The sequence below is a fragment of the Dendrobates tinctorius genome, unplaced genomic scaffold (genome assembly GCF_039654945.1).
Source record: "Dendrobates tinctorius isolate UK_male_01 unplaced genomic scaffold, ASM3965494v1 ptg000157l, whole genome shotgun sequence".
NCBI classification, from domain to species: domain Eukaryota; kingdom Metazoa; phylum Chordata; class Amphibia; order Anura; family Dendrobatidae; genus Dendrobates; species Dendrobates tinctorius.
In genome coordinates this window covers 16,123,920-16,145,638 of record NW_027361824.1, presented here as the reverse complement: position 1 = coordinate 16,145,638, position 21,719 = coordinate 16,123,920, and the positions used below count along the sequence as shown (strand labels likewise).

The 21,719-nt window shown below is 40.5% G+C and overlaps 1 protein-coding gene across 1 annotated transcript in view; it reads left to right on the top strand.

The window, feature by feature from the left end:
* Positions 1-20,464, top strand: part of LRRC32 (leucine rich repeat containing 32) — a 53,072-nt gene extending 32,608 nt beyond the window's left edge. The window contains exons 2-3 of the mRNA XM_073548616.1: positions 9,100-9,193; positions 18,309-20,464. Coding sequence (XP_073404717.1) covers positions 9,104-9,193; positions 18,309-20,201 — 1,983 coding nt within the window. The 5' untranslated portion in view covers positions 9,100-9,103 and the 3' untranslated portion in view covers positions 20,202-20,464. The remainder of the gene's footprint in view (positions 1-9,099; positions 9,194-18,308) is intronic.
* The last annotated feature ends 1,255 nt before the right edge of the window (positions 20,465-21,719 follow it).

The following is a 21,719-nucleotide window of genomic DNA, read 5'->3' as shown; positions in this document are numbered from 1 at the left end:
TGGGGTATTTACCTTGGGAAAGGATTCGGCGATATTTTCTCAGACGCCTCTGTCACTATATTGCCTTAAGAGGGAGGAACACGTCCTCCAACTATGATCTAGAGCAGACAGAGAACAAAAAGTGTCTCTCTCTGGAGGACTAATCAATCCTTGATTTCAGTGGATGTCATGTAATGCTTCATTTCTCCTGTGGGGGCACTGCAGGAGAAGAAAATCACCTGCAGGTCACAGTTGATCACTGGGGATCCCAGAAGAACACTCTATGATTAGCTCATTTTAAAGAAGTCTGATCAAAAAAAGAGGTTATCATAAAAGCACAAGATCAATACACACTTACAATAGTCAACCAATTGCATGGAAATTGGCAGTTTTGTACGACTTAATTGTCAAAATTGTCTCTGGACCCTAAAACACGTCAATCACTCTGCTTCAAATACTCCCAGTGCTGTCCTCCAGCAAGCAAAATCCTGCAGATGCAAAGCTCAGTCTCCACTGGCAAACTGGCCACGAGAAGTCCTACTGCTTAGTATGTGGCCCAATTCTCTTTAGCCCTGTAAGTATTTTCTACACTTCTCACATCTGGGACCTCCTCCATGGGGATCCCTTCTTGGCGAGGAAGCGGAGATGCATATTTGTGGCTGATTTTTTCCGTCTATAGAAGTCATGGCTTTGGGAATTCCAAATGTACCAAAGATTTTAGTGCAGACAGTGGCACCCCAATGCAAAAATTTGAACCTGGGCTCCCAACTGTATGTGGGACAGATGTATACAACTTTGTATAATTCTAGATCCTATAAAGTCATACATGTTTGACCCCATCCTGTAATAATGTCTCCCATCATGGGCTCCTTCGTTATGTAATGTTCCCCATCCTGGCCCTATCCTGTAAAAATGTCCTCATCCTGTAATAATGTCTCCCATCTTGTATTAATGTCCCCCATTCTGGGCCCCTTCCTGGTGTAATGTGCCCCATCCTGGCCCAATCCTATAATAATCTCCCCTGTCCTGTAAAAATGTCACCATCCTGGCCCCATACTGTAATAATGTCCCCAATCCTGTAATAATGTTACTCATCCTGTAATAATGTCTCCTATCATTGGCTCCTTCCTGATGTAATGTTCCTCATCCTGGCCCCATACTGTAATAATGTCCCCCATCCTGTAAAAATGGCCCTGTCTTGTAATAATGTTACACATCCTGTAATAATGTCCCCCATCATTGGCTCCTTCCCGATTTAATGTTCCCCATCATGATCCCATCCTGTAATAATGTTCTCCATCATGGGCTCTTTCCTGATATAATGTTCGCCATCATGACCCCATCCTGTAATAATGTTCTCCATCATTAGTTCCTTCCTGATGTAATGTTCCCCATCTTGTCCCCATCCTGTAATAATGTCCCCATCCTGTAAAAATGTCCCCATCTTGTAATAATGTTACACATCCTGTAAGAATGTCCTCCATCATGGGCTCCTTCCTGATGTAATGTTCCCCATCCTGGCCCTATCCTGTAAAAATGTCCTCATCCTGTAATAATGTCTCCCATCTTGTATTAATGTCCCCCATTCTGGGCCGCTTCCTGGTGTAATGTGCCCCATACTGGCCCAATCCTATAATAATCTCCCCTGTCTTATAAAAATGTCACCTTCCTGGCCCCATAATGTAATAATGTCCCCAATCCTGTAATAATGTTACACATCCTGTAATAATGTCCCCCATCATTGGCTCCTTCCTGATGTAATGTTCCCCATCATGGCCCCATCCTTTAATAATGTTTCCCATGATGGGCTCTTTCCTGATGTAATGTTCCCCATGATGGTCCCATCCTGTAATAATGTTTCCCATGATGGGCTCTTTCCTGATGTAATGTTCCCTATCTTAGCCCCATCCTGTAATAATGTCCCCCATCATTGGCTCTTTCTTGATGTAAAGTTCCCCATCATGGCCCCTTCCTGTAATAATGTTTCCCATAATGGGCTATTTTCTGATGTAATGTTCCCAATCATGGCCCCTTCCTGTAATAATGTCCCCCATCCTGTAATAATGTCCCCATCCTGTAAAATTGACCCCAACTTGTAATAATGCTACACATCCTGTAATAATGTCCCCCATCATTGGCTCCTTTCTGATGTAATGTTCCCCATCTTGGCCCCATGCTGTAATAATGTTCTCCCTCCTGTAAAAATATCCCCATCCTGTAATAATGTTACCTATCCTGTAATAACGTCCTCCATCATGGGGTCTTTCCTGGTGCAATGTTCCCCATCGTGGCCCCTTCCTGTAATAATGCCCCTCATCCTGAGCCCCTATGGAGGGGTCAGATTGGGTTTCAGAAGTGGTACGAGGATGCCCACCAAACTTTTTTCCCCCGATGATACGACTATGACTCCTGGTGCTATAAATTCTGCAGAAGTAGCTGTAAGTCCCACAGGAGATGTGAACTGTCCCTGCTGTTTTCTGCACAACGTGCAGTCGCCATATAAAGAAAAAAATAATATAATGACACTCTAATAAAATGTATGTAATCTTCTGAGCTATGAATACAGGACATGAGTCACTCGTGACTTTCCTGGTGACTTGGTAACAAATACCTTGACTTTATAATTAACCTGATATTTAATGTCACCTGGAAATCACCTGAAATGTTCGGGAAGTCAGCTGCGAAATATGATCATGTCACACGGGAACGGGAGAGAGGGCACATGGGTATCATAAAAGGAAACAAAAGGAACAATAGCGTGCCTCGTGAGCAGCGGAGAGTGCACTAGGGGTGCAGAAGATGCACCTGTTCCCGGGCCCCTATATCCTGGGGGCGCACTGGTCCGATGCCAAATAAAACAACAGCATCAAAGAAACAATGACTTATTATTACTGTTCCCGAGGCTTCAAGTTACAGTCATTTTAGTAAATTCACACATATTTATGGAGGGAGAAAAATTCTTTTACCTGGAAATAGAATCCAATTTTCACATATTCTGGATTATTAGATGATCAAAGCAAAGAATGTAAGGTTGAATGTTTTCATTGTATCTGTCTGGTTCTGGTCTTGGAAAATGACTTATATTATAATTTAGAGATGATCAGAAATATCCCTGCGGATTATTCGACAGGGGGCAGAGAAAACCCTCTTTATAAGATTACACTTGTTATGCAGTGGAATGAAAACGTCTGCACACTCCTGTTAAAATGTCCAAAAATTATCCCAAGAAGATTCATTTCAGAATTTTTTCCATCTTTAATGTCGCCTATAATCTGTACGTTGAGAAATAAACTGAATTATTTTTAAGCTGAAAAAGAAAAGTACAGAACTAATATAATGTGGTTGCATAACTCTGCACACCTTCAAACTAACTTTCGTTCAAGTCACCTTTGAGTTCATGGAAGAATTCAGCGTTTTTGGGTCGGAGTCTATCCCCATCCCATACAAAGTAAAATGCCTCCTTTGTGACCTCTAGACGGTAAAACTGCCCCCTAGGAAATATTAATGACCAGTGCAAATGTCTTAGAAAACGGTGTCCACATTTTATTCTGTCTGCACCTTTGACTGTAACAATACCCTGTGTGCCCCTAGAACAATAATGCCATGCTTATGTGCCCACTTACCATACAATAATGTCCCCTAAGTCTCCTCACATATAGCAATAGTGTACCCTGACTCCCCCCACATACAGTAATGATGTCCCCTGAGTCCCCCCACATACAGTAAGAGTGTCCCCAGATTCCCCCCACATACAGTAATAATGTCCCCTGATTCCCCCGTCATACAGTAAGTGTCCCCTGATTCTCCCCACATACAGTAATAATGTCCCCTGAGTCCCCCCACATACAGTAATATGTCCCCTGAGTCTCCCCTCATACAGTAATAGTGTCCCCCCCACATACAGTAATAACGTCCCTGATTCCCCCAACATACAGTAATAATGTCCACTGAGTCCCCCCACATACAGTAATGATGTCCCCTGAGTCCCCCACATACAGTAATAGTGTCCCCTGATTCCCCCACATACAGTAATAATGTCCTCCCCACATACAGTAATAACGTCCCTGATTCCCCCCACATACAGTAATAATGTCCCTTAAGTCCCCCTCATACAGTAATAATGTCCACTGAGTCCCCACACATACAGTAATAATGTTCCCTGTTTCCCCCCTCATACAGTAATAATGTCCTGAGTCCCCCCTCATACAGTAATAGTGTCCCCTGATTCCCCCCACATACAGTAATAATGTCCCCTGATTCCCCCCACATACAATAATAATGTCCCCTGAGTCCCCCCTCAGACAGTAATAATGTCCCGAGTCCCCCCTCATACAGTAATAGTGTCCCCTGATTCCCCCCACATACAGTAATAATGTCCCCTGATTCCCCCCACATACAGTAATAATGTCCCCTGAGTCCCCCCTCATACAGTAATAATGTCCCGAGTCCCCCCTCATACAGTAATAGTGTCCCCTGATTCCCCCCACATACAGTAATAATGTCCCCTGATTCCCCCCCACATACAGTAATAATGTCCCCTGAGTCCCCCCTCATACAGTAATAATGTCCCGAGTCCCCCCTCATACAGTAATAGTGTCCCCTGATTCCCCCCACATACAGTAATAATGTCCCCTGATTCCCCCCCACATACAGTAATAATGTCCCCTGATTCCCCCCACATACAGTAATAATGTCCCTTGAGTCCCCCCACATACAGTAATAATGTCCCCTGATTCCCCCTACATACAGTAATAATGTTCCCTGAGTCCCCCCACATACAGTAATAATGTCCCTTGAGTCCCCCCACATACAGTAATAATGTCCCTTGATTGCCCCCACATGCAGTAATAATGTCCCCTGATTCCCCCCTCATACAGTAATAATGTCCCCTGAGTCTCCCCTCATACAGTAATAGTGTCCCCTGATTCCCCCACATACAGTAATAATGTCCCCTGAGTCCCCCACATACAGAAATAATGTCCCCTGAGTCCCCCACATACAGTAATAGTGTCCCCTGATTCCCCCCACATACAGTAATAATGTCCCCTGATTCCCTCCCATATACAGTAATAACGTCCCCGATTCCCCCCACATACAGTAATAACGTCCCGGATTCACCCCACATACAGTAATAATGTCCCTTAAGTCCCCCCACATATAGTAATAATGTCCTGAGTCCCCCACATACAGTAATGAAGTCCCCTGAGTCCCCCCACATACAGTAATGAAGTCCCCTGAGTCCCCCCACAGACACTAATAATGTCCCCTGATTCCCTCCACATACAGTAATAATGTTCCCTGAGTCCCCCCTCATACAGTAATAATGTCCCGAGTCCCCCCTCATACAGTAATAGTGTCCCCTGATTCCCCCCCACATACAGTAATAATGTCCCCTGATTCCCCCCCACATACAGTAATAATGTCCCCTGATTCCCCCCCACATACAGTAATAATGTCCCTTGAGTCCCCCCACATACAGTAATAATGTCCCCTGATTCCCCTATATACAGTAATAATGTTCCCTGAGTCCCCCCACATACAGTAATAATGTCCCCTGAGTCCCCCCACATACAGTAATAATGTCCCCTGTGTCCCCCACATACAATAATAGTGTCCCCTGATTCCCCCTCATACAGTAATAATGTCCCCTGAGTCCCCCCACATACAGTAATAGTGTCCCCTGATTCCCCCCACATACAGTAATAATGTCCCCTGAGTCCCCCCTCATACAGTAATAGTGTCCCCTGAGTCCCCTACATACAGTAATAATGTCCCCTGATTCCCCCACATACAGTAATAATGTCCCCTGAGTCCCCTACATACAGTAATAATGTCCCCTGAGTCCCCCACATACAGTAATGATGTCCCTTGAGTCCCCCCACATACAGTAATTATGTCCCCTGAGTCCCCCCTCATATAGTAATAATGTCCCCTGATTCTCCCCACATACAGTAATAATGTTCCCTGTGTCCCCCCACTTACAGAAATAGTGTCCCCTGAGTCCCCCATATACAGTAATAATGTCCCCTGAGTCCCCCCTCATACAGTAATAGTGTCCCGATTCCCCCCACATACAATAATAATGTTCCCTGTGTCCACCACCTACAGTAATCCCCTGATTCCCCCACATACAGTAATAATGTTCCCTGTGTCCCCCCACTTACAGAAATAGTGTCCCCTGAGTCCCCCATATACAGGAATAATGTCCCCTGAGTACCCATATACAGTAATAAAGTCCCCTGAGTCCCCCCACATACAGTAATAACATCCCTGATTCCCCCCACATACAGTAATAATGTCCCCTGAGTCCCCCACATACAGTAATAATGTCCCCTGAGTCCCCCCACATACAGTAATAATGTCCCTTGAGTCCCCCCACATTATAACCCCCACAGTATTCCCCACACTGTATGATGTCCCCACAGTCACTCTTACCATGTCTTATGGTCTCCACAGTAGTCTTCACTATGTATGATATCCCCACAGTCATCCTTTTACAGAATTTTAGTCCCCACACTGTATTATGGCCCCCCACAATAGTACCCAGTCTAGATTATGGCCCCCACAGTAGTCACCAATGGTGTGATGATCCCCACAGTAGTTCCCACATTGCATTATGGCCCCGACATTAGTCCCCGCACTGCATGATGCCCTCACAGTCCCCCCTACAAATACCATTAAAATTTTAAAAACAACTTCATATACTCACCTAATCCTGGTTTCTGGATAGTCCACCGTCAGACAGCAGCAAGTCACAAACAAAAAAACAAGGTGGGGTCATCGCACTGTGGTACACACAAGGCTTCAGAGTCACGGTACAGTGGCATTATCACATCACTCCTCCACTGCCCAGGACTCACACCATTTTGGTAACCACAGGCTTAAAGCGATGTGCACTCTATAGAACGGAGAGTGGTAGTACAGAGAGGCCATTTCTTCCTCCTGTACGGCAGAGTTTGACTGATAAGAATGGTGGTCTCTGCAGCTGGGCCCCTATGAGTGAGAGCCCCAGGATGATCGCCCTCTATGACCCTCCGATAGCTACACTGCTAGGACATTCTAAAACTTTGATCTTATTCTGAGGCAGTCGTTCTCTTGTTAACTTGGAATTATGTTTGGGGTTGGTTCCATACTGAAAGGTGAACTTTTTCTTCTTCTTCAGCTATTTAGCAGAGGTCTGAAGGTTTTATTGCAGAATTAACTAATATTTGGATCTGTTTATCATTCCCTCCACCTTAACTAAAGCCCAGGTTCCAGCTGCCAAAAAACAGCCCTAAAACACAAAATTGTCTCCACCAAGCTTCACTGTCGGTATGGTGTTCTTTTGGCGATGCACAGCGTTGGCTTTACGCCAAACAGATCTTTTGGAATTATGGCCATAAAGAGTATTTTTCTTTGTAAGAAAAGTCTTTCATCTTGCCAGCTTACCCCAAAGGCCAGACATATGAACAATATCGTAGATTGTTTTCACATGCAGTATAAAACCAGTTCTTGCCAGAAATTCTTGCAACTCCTTTGATGTTTCTGTAGGCCTTTTGGCAGCTCCTCTTACCAATTTTCTTTTTGTTATCTTTTGAGGGACGACCAGTTCTAGGTAATATCAAGGTTATGCCAAATTTAAGCCACTACTCCATGGCAAATCTAATGCCTTTGAATTTTTTCTGCCTGTCTCTTGATTGATAACGTTCAACGAGTTCCCTTTGTTGTGTTGTCAGCTGTTTACAAACCATGGCTTTTACTTAAAATGCAACTAGGGAAATCTGTAAATGATGGTGGCCACGTACTGACTACTATGTAACATGAGGATAAATGTGATTGGAGAGTTCTGAACAGAACCACATCCCCAGTTATAAAAGAATATTCAGACTCATGCAATCACATTATTTTAGGTTTATTTGCACCTGAAAATGATTTCAGTTTCTTTCTTAATGCATATGTACAGACTATGCATGACATTAATGAAGGTGGAAAAAATCTGAAATGATTCATATTGGTATAATTTTTTTACATGACAAAACCTGACAATTGTTATTGAAAGCTGTAGCTAAAGAAAGCACCATGAAGCATCCCTCCAAAACGTTAGCACCATGACTACATGTCATAAAGTATACAGGATAGATATAAAAATGTCTGTTTTAGGGGAAATTGAGGACATATGAGAACATATATGGCGGATCCTGTTGACTAGGTGCAATTTCCAGTTCTATTAAGATGTTACATCCTGTAAATTAACTCATTTCATCAAAGGGGTCAGCAGAGACCCCATTGTGGTACCCTGTATCCAGTGCATAAAGAAACGATAGGAGCTTCCCTGTTATGAAAAGTGGATTCAAGATGTTGCTATATTAAAGATTTTCAAGATTTGGAGAGTGATTAACTTGACTAGTCATTTCCTTATTTTTTTTTTCTTTTTGACTGAGCAAAAGAAACTAAGAACAATTTCAAAACAGGAAACTTCCTTGGTTTAGCCGAATGAGAAAGCAAACATCCAGAATGTCTTTTGTTGGAATGTTTGAGGAAATGACTGTCCTTTTTGGCTTAGTTGGTGTGAATCGTCCATAAACACATTTCACTTGGAAGATATCTCCCTACCAGTCCAGGGGTTTCTTGACTCTGCTCCCTGGAAGATCGGAGGGCGGGCATGTTCATAGGACATATAATAATAAAGACCACAAGACACAGTATATAGATAGATGATAGATAGATAGATAGATAGATAGATAGATAGATAATAGATACATAATAGATACATAATAGATAGATGATAGGTAATAGATAAATAGATAATAGTTAGATAATAGATTGATTATAGATAAATAATAGATAATAGATCGTTAGATAATATATACTGTAGATAAATAGATAATAGTCTCAGTAGTGTATACAGATGGTTGCTGTATGTTCTCTCCATGTTTCACTGTGGAATTTACTGCCGCATTCTAAGCAAAAACAAACAATGTAACTTCCTTCTCACAGGACGTCTGTATAAAAGATTCTGGAGGATAAACGCTTCCTGACTTACTCCTAGGGATGGCACACGTCTTCTATGTCAGTGATTTTTGGCTGAGGAACTATAACTCCCAGAATCTCCAACCTTAATGTTTTCTCTCTTTTTAACAGAGCCATGCTCCCATATCTTCCACTACTACTGATGATGCTGAAAGAAGGGAGTTCCACCTACCGCGCCGATGAGAAGCCGCCTTGTGTGATATCGGTATGAGCTGAGATTGTCGGGACATAAACTTTGGGTATAAAATCATTAGTTTATTCAGGTCTCTGCTTGTAGTCACTGAATCGGAATTGCTTTGTTCCTGACGTGATGCTCGCACAGGTGCACTGCGATCATGACAAGGACAGGTGTGCATCCTCGGGAAGTTTCCATTCACTGACTATAAGCAGACATCTTAATATCACAGAATAATATTGAATGAAATCTTATCTGTAAGGGTATGTTTCCACTTAGCACATTCCTTGAAACCTCGCTCCGCCCAAAGCCCCGCCCCTTCTATACGCGCGGTGATTCCGGATGCGCAACAAGCAGAAAGTCACTGGTTAATATAGTGGAGAGATCAGGGGTGCACATATCATTGGCCCCCAGTGTGCAGACGTAAAGGGGCCCATTTTCATTTTCAAGTCAGCAAGCCGGTCCTGTCAAAAAATAGGCCCATGATGTACTGTGCTGTCTGTGACCGCCCCTGGGAGAGATGATGCCCTTCTGACCATGGGGAAGAAAATTGTGACATTAGGATTTCCTCCACGATCATGTAATGCCTGGGTCCAGAGAATATTTATCTCCCTCATTACTTTCCATCCACACTATCTTTTCTTTCTTTCCTGTACCTAGGTGTACTTAAAAAAATGAATGTACTTAGCACATAAATTGGCCAATACATATGTGCCCATCAACCACCACAAGGCGACACTTCTCCGATGGGTCCTATCCTACTGTACATGTCACTTTCATATACTGCTGAACATGCCTCTCTCATGCTACAATAGGATAGGATAGTAGGATAGGACACATCGGATAAATTTCGCCTTGCCATGGTTGATGGGCAAACATGTATTGGAAAATTTATGTGCTAAGAACCTTAATTTTTTGAAAGTACATCTTACTGAGTAATAACACGGCTTAGATTTAATGCTTCCAGTGTTTTAATGTATCTTGGCTCTTACAAAGTGCTGCTTTGCTTTCTTTTTACCTATCTGCTATCTATCTATCTATCTATCTATATATCTGTCTGTCTGTCTGTCTGTCTGTCTGTCTGTCTATCTATCTATCTATCATCTATCTATCATCTATCTATTATCTATCATCTGTCTATCTATTATCTATCTATTATCTAGCATCTGTCTATCTATTATCTATCTATTATCTATCTATCTATTATCTATCTATCTATCTATCTATCTTCCATCTATTTATTATCTATCTATCTATCTATCATCTATCTATCTATCTGTCTATCATCTATCTATTTATCTATCATCTATCTATCTATCATCTATCTATTATTTATCTATCTATCTATCTTCTATCTACTATCTATCTATCTAAACAAAAGGAAAAAAATAGGCAGCACTCAAATAAAATGTGAAAACAGTGGATACTTTACTGATCCTCAGGTGGCAACGTTTCAACGGTGACTTGTTTTTGTCAAGCTTGACAAAGACGGGTCACCGTTGAAACGTTGCCACCTGAGGATCAGTAAAGTATCCACTGTTTTCACATTTTATTTGAGTGCTGCCTATTCTTTTTTTTTTTTCCTTTTGTTAATTTGGCTGTTTGGACACTGCTGAATAGGTTTTGCACCTACTATATTATTTTGGTAGTGCTGCCCTTTTTTCTTGATTTATTTATCTATCATCTATCTACTATCAATCTATCTATCTATTATCTATCTATTATCTATCTATCTATCATCTATGTATCTATCTATTATCTATCTATTATCTATCTATCTATCTATCATCTATTATCTATCTATCATCTATTATCTATCTATTATCTATCTATCTATCATCTATGTATCTATTATCTATCTATCATCTATTATCTATCTATTATCTATCTATCTATTATCTATCATCTATTATCTATCTATCTATCATCTATTATCTATCTATCTATTATCTATCTATTATCTATCTATCTATCATCTATTATCTATTTATCTATCATCTATTATCTATGTATCTATCTATCTATCTATTATCTATCAATTTTCAGATCTCAGTATAAACAAAGCCGAAGATCACAATGAAAGGATATACCTGCATTGTGGAGCTGGCGTCCTTTACACTAGGTGACAAGCACAGCTCCTCTCCTCCCTCTCACAGCACATGGATCCTGCTCACTTGACTTTTTCATAGAAGTCAAAAACTAGCTTTCCAAGTTGCTGCAAAACTCTTTTGCATTTCAGTGGTTCTTCCCTGCTTCTGCCTATACCCCCTGCCCTGTGCTGTCGCCAGTGATGGACTCCTGCCTGCCTCTAGTCTCCAGCAGACACAAAGGTCATTCAGATGGAACGACTTTCTAATAGTATTCAATCTGCTGATCATCGCCTCTGATGGCGCCCTCTAATGTTCACTCTCAGAACAGCAATATATATATATATATACAGTATATATATTTTTTTTTTTTTTTAAAAGGCAGAAAAAAAATTAGTATACAAACATATTGAAACTATTTAGACGTTCACCCAAAATGACTGTGGATGATGGTCTTCTAAGATAGGTGGGGGTCGGATTGATCTTTTGGAAAGGTTTTAGGGTGTGTTCCATAAAAGAATGCTATAGCAGGAAATGAAACACAAAACAATGCCACCTAGCGTAAAAATATTAATAGAAACAGAATTTACAGATAATGTCTGAATACTTGAGTCTTATCTCATGGAAGTAAATATTTCCCAGCATATTGAATACATTATTAACTACATTTACAACAACACATTTTTTTAAGCCCACAAGGGAAGAAGTGAACCCTCCATGCACACCGGGCATTGTGCGCTTCGGTTCCTCTCCACAGTGTTACACTGTATTTTCTATATCACTGGAGGAAATATTTTTCAGTAGAAACTGATTAGTAAGTGATCCATGACAACAGGATTATGCAAACCGTAAAAATGAATTAATACCAAACACCAAACGTCCTATAAGAAAAAGAACGATGCAGATTCATAAATTACTATGAAAAATTCTACATAAAACAACATCTGTTGCTGATTTTATTCACTGCTGGGAGACATGGGCCGTCCATTACCAAACATTGCTCAATAGTTTACTGTGTAAATCAACATCGAAAATTAATCCTGTACTGACCCCAAGTTACATTCTCACCTCTCACATGGCAATCACAGCTATGAAATGCCCGGGAGTAATCATGAATCGTAAACATCATTATCACCTTCTATAGTCAGTGCTCTCTCTATAAACTCAGCTGAAAATTCTTACTGCAAAAGCATTAACCTTCACTAAAAAAACTGCCAATATGGAGAAAGGTGTACAAAAAGCAGTCTATATACAGAAATTTAACTACAAAAATACTGCCCCTATATACAGGAATATAACTACTATAATACTGCCCCTATGTACAAGAATATAACTACTATAATACTGCCTCCTATGTACAAGAATATAACTACTATAATACTGCCCATATGTACAAGAATATAACTACTATAATACTGCCCCTATGTATAAGAATATAACTACTATAATACTGCCCCCTATATACAAGAATAAAGCTACTATAATACTGCCCCTATGTACAAGAATATAACTACTATAATACTGCCCCCTATGTACAAGAATATAACTACTATAATACTGCCCCTATGTACAAGAATATAACTACTATAATACTGCCCCTATGTACAAGAATATAACTACTATAATACTGCCCCCTATATACAGGAATATAACTACTATAATACTGCCCCTATGTACAAGAATATAACTACTATAATACTGCCCCTATGTACAAGAATATAACTACTATAATACTGCCCCTATGTACAAGAATATAACTACTATAATACTGCCCCCTATGTACAAGAATATAACTACTATAATACTGCCCCTATATACAAGAATATATCTACTATAATACTGCCCCTATATACAAGAATATAACTACTATAATACTGCCCCTATATACAAGAATATAACTACTATAATACTGCCCCTATATACAAGAATATAACTACTATAATACTGCCCCTATATACAAGAATATAACTACTATAATACTGCCCCTATATACAAGAATATAACTACTATAATACTGCCCCTATGTACAAGAATATAACTACTATAATACTGCTCCTATATACAAGAATATAACTATTATGATACTGCTCCTATGTACAAGAATATAACTACTATAATACCGCCCCTATGTACAAGAATATAACTACTATAATACTGCCCCTATGTACAAGAATATAACTACTATAATACTGATCCCTATGTACAAGAATATAACTACTGTAATACTGCCCCTATGTACAAGAATATAACTACTATAATACTGCTCCTATGTACAAGAATATAACTGCTATAATACTGCCCCCTATGTACAAGAATATAACTACTATAATACTGCCCCTATGTTCAAGAATATAACTAATATAATGCTGCCCCCTATGTACAAGAATATAACTACTATAATACTGATCCCTATGTACAAGAATATAACTACTGTAATACTGCCCCCTATGTACAAGAATATAACTACTATAATACTGCCCCTATGTACAAGAATATAATACTGCCCCCTATGTACCAGAATATAACTACTATAATACTGCTCCCTATATACAAGAATATAACTACTATAATACTGCCCCTATGTACAAGAATATAATACTGCCCCCTATGTACCAGAATATAACTACTATAATACTGCTCCCTATATACATGAATATAACTACTATAATACTGCTCCTATGTACAAGAATATTTGTAGATTGTAAGCTCCCACGAGCAGGGTCGTCTTATTTCGCTTTAATTATTGTATTGTTAACGTTGTTACTTATGACTGTTGTGTTTGAAACTGTTTAACTGTAAAGCGCTGCGGAATATGTTGGCGCTATATAAATAAAGATTATTATATTATTATAACTAATATAACACTGCCCCTATGTACAAGAATATAACTACTATAATACTGCACCCTATGTACAAGAATATAACTACTATAATACTGCCTCTATGTACAAGAATATAACTACTATAATACTGCTCCTATGTACAAGAATATAACTACTATAATACTGCCCCCTATGTACAAGAATATAACTACCATAATACTGCCCCTATGTACAAGAATATAACTACTATAATACTGCTCCTATGTACAAGAATATAACTACTATAATACTGCTCCTATGTACAAGAATATAACTACTATAATACTGCTTCTATGTACAAGAATATAACTACTATAATACTGCCTCCTATGTACAAGAATATAACTACTATAATACTGCCTCCTATGTTCAAGAATGTAACTACTATAATACTGCTCCTATGTACAAGAATATAACTACTATAATACTGCCTCCTATGTTCAAGAATATAACTACTATAATACTGCCCCTATGTACAAGAATATAACTACTATAATACTGCCCCCTATGTACAAGAATATAACTACTATAATACTGCTTCTATGTACAAGAATATAACTACTATAATACTGCTTCTATGTACAGTATATAAATATAACTACTAACATTCTTGCACTTGCATGTGGTAATGGAATTGGAAATTCTTTATACAATTCTACTTGTGCACTCCTATCTGCTCTTATGTTGGCACTGTATATACAGTATATACTTGAGCACTTGTGTCATTTTCTCTGCTCTCCTCTCCTGGATATATAACAATACACAGATGTGAGCCAAATTCCTGTAAGAAGAGGAATCTGTGTAGAAGAGATGGGAGTATTTTCTCTGGGAAGCTTTCGTCTGCTTTTTGCTTCTGCAGATTTCTGGGCCGTTCGAGTGAGGAAATGTCCAGCGGGATCTGAGGTGCAATTCAACCAGATTTTCAGAAAATGAAATAAACTCCAAGAATCTGTCATGTTTCCACCTCCTGAAATTGTGCAGAATGGAGCCGACATCCTGAGTTCTAGGAAATCTCTGCAGATACAATGTCACGTGAAAAGAAGCAAGTTGTTGCATTGTTGCCATCGTGTGCGGTGATGTGGTCGCCCTCTGTGCGGTACTATGTGCAATGTAGCACCAGGGAGCTATATGGGGTAACCTGCCCCTCCAATCGCTTCCAGATTCACACGGGAGAATATTCCTATATTTCGGCATTACACTTGGCACTACATGGCGGTATTTAGCGCGCTCACCATAGGCGTACTGGGTTACAGCAAAATGTGTAACAAGCTCCCTGGCACTATCTGCATTTTATAATAATGGTGACATCTTATTTAGTAGTGGGACAGAGAACTGGACTACCCACCTGACCCCACCTAATACAAATTATCATGCCAGTCCTTGCAGAATTTGGGGAATTTCCAGACTATTGGGCACCGCATTACCGGGGTTGCCCTGGGTTAGAAAAATATTGTTACTTTCTTTCAAAAACTGTGCCCACACGTCACCCCGGGTTATTTTTCATATTGGAACTTAGCACCCATTACTTTCATATAAATGATGCAATACCACATACGGCCTGTGCATCGGTATGGCGCTGTTTTTGGAAGAGAGCAGCCAGGTTATGCTACTTTAACTGCCAAATGCCCCTTTAGATGTGTGCACAGTCATGTACAGCAAAACTAGAGGAAGGATCATCTGTCCATTAGGTCCAATATGACATAACTGCTCCATCTTGGCCAAGAACTCTTACATTCCCAGTGACATGAGGCAGCGGTGGTCTCCGGAGAGTACTTAGGCAGTGTTGCTCTTGGAAAGTAAACTCCATCTTCAATCGAAATATTTACCATTCTTTAACTGCGGCAGATTACTCCCAGCATCTGTTCTGTGACTATAACCTCCATCGGAGAACATCAAAGTGTCCTCTATACAAACATCAGCTGCAAGAATGCGCTTCATGTCCTGCTGGAATCTTGTGGAGCTGGTGAAATCCAGAAAATAGCAATTAATATATCCCATGAGCCATAAATCTACCTACCCCATGAATGCGTCCATTATGTTCCAATACAGACTGTTCCCTGGGAGGACCATGCATTGCAATGCCTCTTATGTCCTGCGGAGGTGCTGCAGGAAAACTTCTCACAAATCACAGTGGATCACAGGGTTTCCAGCAGCGAATAAACTACTGTATGATCACTTTATTTTCTGCAGATTATTGAAAAAATAGGCTGTGACATCATACATCAGATCACAGATGCTGGTATTTCTCGTGCTGTCATGCAGATGACAGGGTGGGAAACACCTAACTTTCGGGAGGGCCGAACCCAATCAGTGACACTGGAGAAGTCAGTATTCGGGGTTTGTGCCCAAATGTCAAATTCCAACTTCAGGTTGGTAAAGGGACCACCCCCAGCATGTTGTGACTTCCCCTTTAAATCTCATAGCCATCCTTGCCATAGTCACGGCAGCCACCAGCATGTACACATGCGTTACGATGAGAACATCATCCAGCCAGAGACACACCAATGTATTGTACAGCCCCATCTGGCTCCGCGGCACGATGTTTGTAGGACTCATGTGAAGCAGATGTCTCTCCACAGCTACAGCAATTAGCACAGACTCCCACGGCTACGGTCACGGGGATATTTCTTCCATCATTTGCTGGATTTGCCAAATGGACGATGTATTGAAGATGGGGGGCTGTGATAGATTAACCGAGCCGCGCTCAGTATCTGGAGAATGAGCCGCTTCGGGGGGCAACTTGTTAATAACCACATTTAGGAAAAACATGAAACAGAAGTATAATGAAGAGCAGCGCTCGTTACACTAAACTCCTGTAAACTGCGGGGGAGGGTGAAGGTTTTGGCTGCGCCGTCTATTCCATCGCTCAGGACCCTTTAAAGGTGCAAAAGATTAGGTAAAAGCCAATTAACTATAAAGGCTCCATTGCGTTTACTATGAGGTCCTTAGAGAGAGGCCCCCACTCCATTGATGGAGGTTCCAGCTTTGGCACCCCAATACTTACATACTAGGGTTGAGGGAACCCACCTACGAGTCAGTCTGACCAACCTTAATCGCAATTTTGGAAAAGATAGTGGAAGAGCTTCATTTGGCCATGGACTTAAAGGAATTGTCCTATAAATCTACAGGATAAATATGTGATCGGTGGGGATCAACCATGAGGTTCTTCTCAATATGGTCGTGCGCGACCAGCACTATGTTCACTTCTATGGGTTTATGTGAGTGATAAAGCGCATGTGTGTCCATAAGCAGTGAATGGTGGTCTTATCGCTCAGTTAACAGAGAACACGGGACCCCATGAGCAAGTGCCCTCTGATGATACATTTAGCTTCTATCCTGAGGATATGTTGTTAGTGGAGTAACCCCTTTACAGAGATTGTGTCATCTATGGACCCCCTGTACACACACCCTGTGGATGTCACATTTGTGAGGTCCCAGCTTAGCCTCTAAGTAACAGCAGCTTCCGCTCTGGTAGAACCAGGCTATCCATGAACTTTACTAACCAGACAGGGAAAATGTACATCAACAAATGTCAAATTTTTTTTTGCTTGTAACTCCTCCTTTTTTCCATGAACAAGTATTAAAATACTAAAAGATATAGACACTCTGAGGACAATTTTATTTATTTAACTTTTTTTGCAAACAGGTTTCATTAAAAATTTTGCACCATTTCATTTTCACAGGATCTTTGATTCTCCTGCACAATGTTGGATGCAGAATGTTAAGTTGAGTTAACTGAGATACCATCAGTGAGCTCCTTCTGATGGGGAGTTCTGTCTTTTTTCTGAACTCCCCTGTACTGATTTATGACCACAGACCACATCAAAGCTGAGCTGAAATGTGATGTGGTCATAAAACAGCAAAAGAGAGCTCAGAAAAAAAAAAGAACTCCAAACTCTCTCTTAGAGCAACCTCACTAACTGATTCTCAACTTGCAATATGCAGGAAAACAAAGAGACTGTAATAGCCAATAGGAGAAACATTTTTTAAATGAAACCCAAATGCAAAAAGAAATTTATAGTCCAAAATACCTGGATTTAATTAATAAAAATAGTTGCTCTTCAAACGTGTCAAAAAATCCTTTTGGGTCTCGGATCTTTGACCTTCAAGCCTAAATTCTGTAGAAATGAGTTCAACAAAACTCTTCCATAGCACGTTGCTCCTATTAATGTTTTTTTGTTTCCTCTTCTCCGACAGATAAACACGGTGGCGCACTGTCAGAACAAATCTTTTCAAGAGATTCCACTAGGACTTCCCAGGAACATTAATATTCTCTATATGTCTAAGAATGACCTCCGCAACCTCTCCAAGATCCCACTGGCTTTGTATTCCCTTATAGAGACCCTTGATCTAAGCAGCAACAAGATACAATATATCCAGCCCGGTACTTTTGAAGACATGGTCAATTTGAAGGAAATCAATCTTTCTGATAACTATCTGGACAGATTTGCGAGCTATGGGTTACCAAGCGTAGGTCACTTACCCAATGTCCAAATGTTGGACTTGTCAAGGAATAGCTTGTACACAGATATGATCGGATACTTTTTAGAATATGCTCCCCTCCTTCGTTACCTTTCTCTTTCAGAAAACAGCATCACAATGATTTCTCCAGAAATGTTTTCGGGCACTCCATCTCTAGAAGAACTCAACCTTCATAACAATATCATCATGGACATCGAAGAAGGTTCTTTCGAGCACCTTGTTCATCTCAAAAAAATTAACCTTGCCATGAACTCCATCACCTGCATCTCCCAATTTAACCTCCGACAGCTCGAAAGTCTAAACCTCAGCAAAAACAGCCTACAATCATTTTACACCTTCGAGTCCGACGAAGAATATCAGTTGAGACACGTTGACCTCAGCGACAACAAACTAGTACGTTTTCCGGTTTTCCCAAATGTCAACCATATCATTTTCCTAAACCTATCCATGAACTTCATCCGGTTCCGAGAAGAGACGTCTCAGAAGGAATACAGCTGGTTGGATGAGGATGGTGGAAGGAATGCAAGTATGGTTCATTTACTAAAACTTACTCATCTAGACTTGAGTTACAATAGCATCCAGTCCATCACCGAAGACATCTTTACCACCATGCCAATGCTGAAATTTGTCAACCTGAGCAGAAATTGCCTTCAGTCTTTTCAATTTGGAGACCTAGTTAGACTGAATTCTTTGGAAGAACTGGACCTCAGTGAAAATTCGATACAGAACATGTCCCTGGGTTCAGGCTCGTTACCATCTTTGCAAGTCCTTTACTTACAAAACAACCAACTTCACGTGGTGGAGTCTAGAACCTTCCAACATCTTCCCAGCATTGCCACTATTGACCTTCAAAACAATAACATTGACTTGTGTGGTATGAACTTGGAAGCTGGAAGACAAAAACCATGGATCTACTCTTGTTTATACTTTTATAACATTCCGACTTTACAATATTTAAACCTCCAGCAGAATATGCTGAAAACTCTACCACAATATGCGTTTTTTGGCACACCGTTGACTTTTCTTGACATCTCAATGAACCTTGGACTTACCATCAAACCAAATGCCTTAGAAGGATTGGAAAGTTCTCTTGAGGTTCTACACGTCGAAGATAATTCTCTCGTTCAGTTGAATGTTGATTTACCTCTTTTAGTCCAACTTAGGTATCTAAACCTCTCCGGGAACCAATTGACATGGCTTCCATCTTGGAACAAGAATTGTCATTTGGAGACTCTAGACTTGAGTAATAACAGCTTCAGCAATCTGAAGGAAAGTAATATCCCAGTTTTGGAAAATACTTTAAAAACTCTTTCTTTATATGGAAACCCTCTTAGCTGCTGTGCCAATTCTTGGATCACTCATATGGCGAGAAGGAACATGGCGGACATCATAGGTCTAGATGCCACCATGTGTCAGAACTCTGATGGGGAAAGAGTAGAGATACTTCTAGGTCAGAACGATTCCGACAACTGTGAAGAAGAGGAGATGAAAGATACCAATATAGTCATTATTATAACTATAGCTCTGGTCTTACTGGTCACTGCCATAGGTGCAGGATTTTTGGGGTTTTACTGCAAACAAAAAGTCACCCAACAATTTAAAGCTTAATATGAAGGACCTGTTGAGGACTTATCGAAAGCTCTTTACGACCACCGCTTGACCTTGAAATACGACATAATTAGATACCAAAAGACTTGATTTGATCTAAACGCTAAGGAACCTTGAATGTTTTTATTTGTCACCACGGTAGGTGATGGTCTCTTGGACTATGAACTATTTTGCATTTCTGCAGAAGAACATATTTTTGGAGAAAATCCTTTATTTTGTACTTCCTATGGCAGGTTTCAATATAAAGGAAAACATTTATAAAATACAGGTGGTGGTTCTGGTTTTTTCATACATTATATAGAGTTAAAAAAAGGACATATAATAAAGTTAGATTTGGTTAGGAGACCTCCACTGGATGGAGACCATGGGGCACAAACAGAATAATAAGCTAATCGTGGTAATAAATACAGTGGGGCAAAAAAGTATTTAGTCAGTCAGCAATAGTGCAAATTCCACCACTTAAAAAGATGAGAGGCGTCCTGGAGTGGCCTAGCCAGTCTCCAAATCTCAACCCTATAGAAAACCTTTGGAGGGAGTTGAAAGTCCGTGTTGCCAAGCGAAAAGCCAAAAACATCACTGCTCTAGAGGAGATCTGCATGGAGGAATGGGCCAACATACCAACAACAGTGTGTGGCAACCTTGTGAAGACTTACAGAAAACGTTTGACCTCTGTCATTGCCAACAAAGGATATATCACAAAGTATTGAGATGAAATTTTGTTTCTGACCAAATACTTATTTTCCACCATAATATGCAAATAAAATGAAAAAAAAAACAGACAATGTGATTTTCTGGATTTTTTTTTCTCAGTTTGTCTCCCATAGTTGAGGTCTACCTATGATGTAAATTACAGACGCCTCTCATCTTTTTAAGTGGTGGAACTTGCACTATTGCTGACTGACTAAATACTTTTTTGCCCCACTGTAATGGCGTCCATTGAGTTTCTCTACGTGGTAAGAGCACATTTACCACTATGGCTGCTATGGTCGGCTGTAGAATAGAGAGCTAGTGACCAGGTTAGGTATGTTCTTTCCTTTCTCACGATTGTTCAGGGGTTCCGCATCAGAAGGGCTTTGTGCCCAAGCCAAGTGGGCTGGTCATGATATATGCCTAGATGGTAGCCGGGATGGTAGCCAAACCAGCATAGTAAACTCAGTCTTTCCTACAACTGCTTCCTTTTCCTTGGTGCCACCATTTCGCCGCTGCTTCTTGGCATTGCACCACCCTACTGTAGGACACGTATATGTGGACCTCTTGAAGGACCAGTAGGGTCGAATTGCCTGCTCTTGCCATCCAACATCAAGTGTTACTCTGGGTTCTATGAAAGTCCCTCACCCTTGTTTTGTAGCTAAAGGCTCAAATCAAGGGTGAGGGTCTTTCACAGAACCCAGAGTAACACTTGATGTTGGATGGCAAGAGCAGGCAATTCGACCCTACTGGTCCTTCAAGAGGTCCACATATACGTGTCCTACAGTAGGGTGGTCTACTCATCTGCTGCTCGTCCTTTACCCCAGTCTG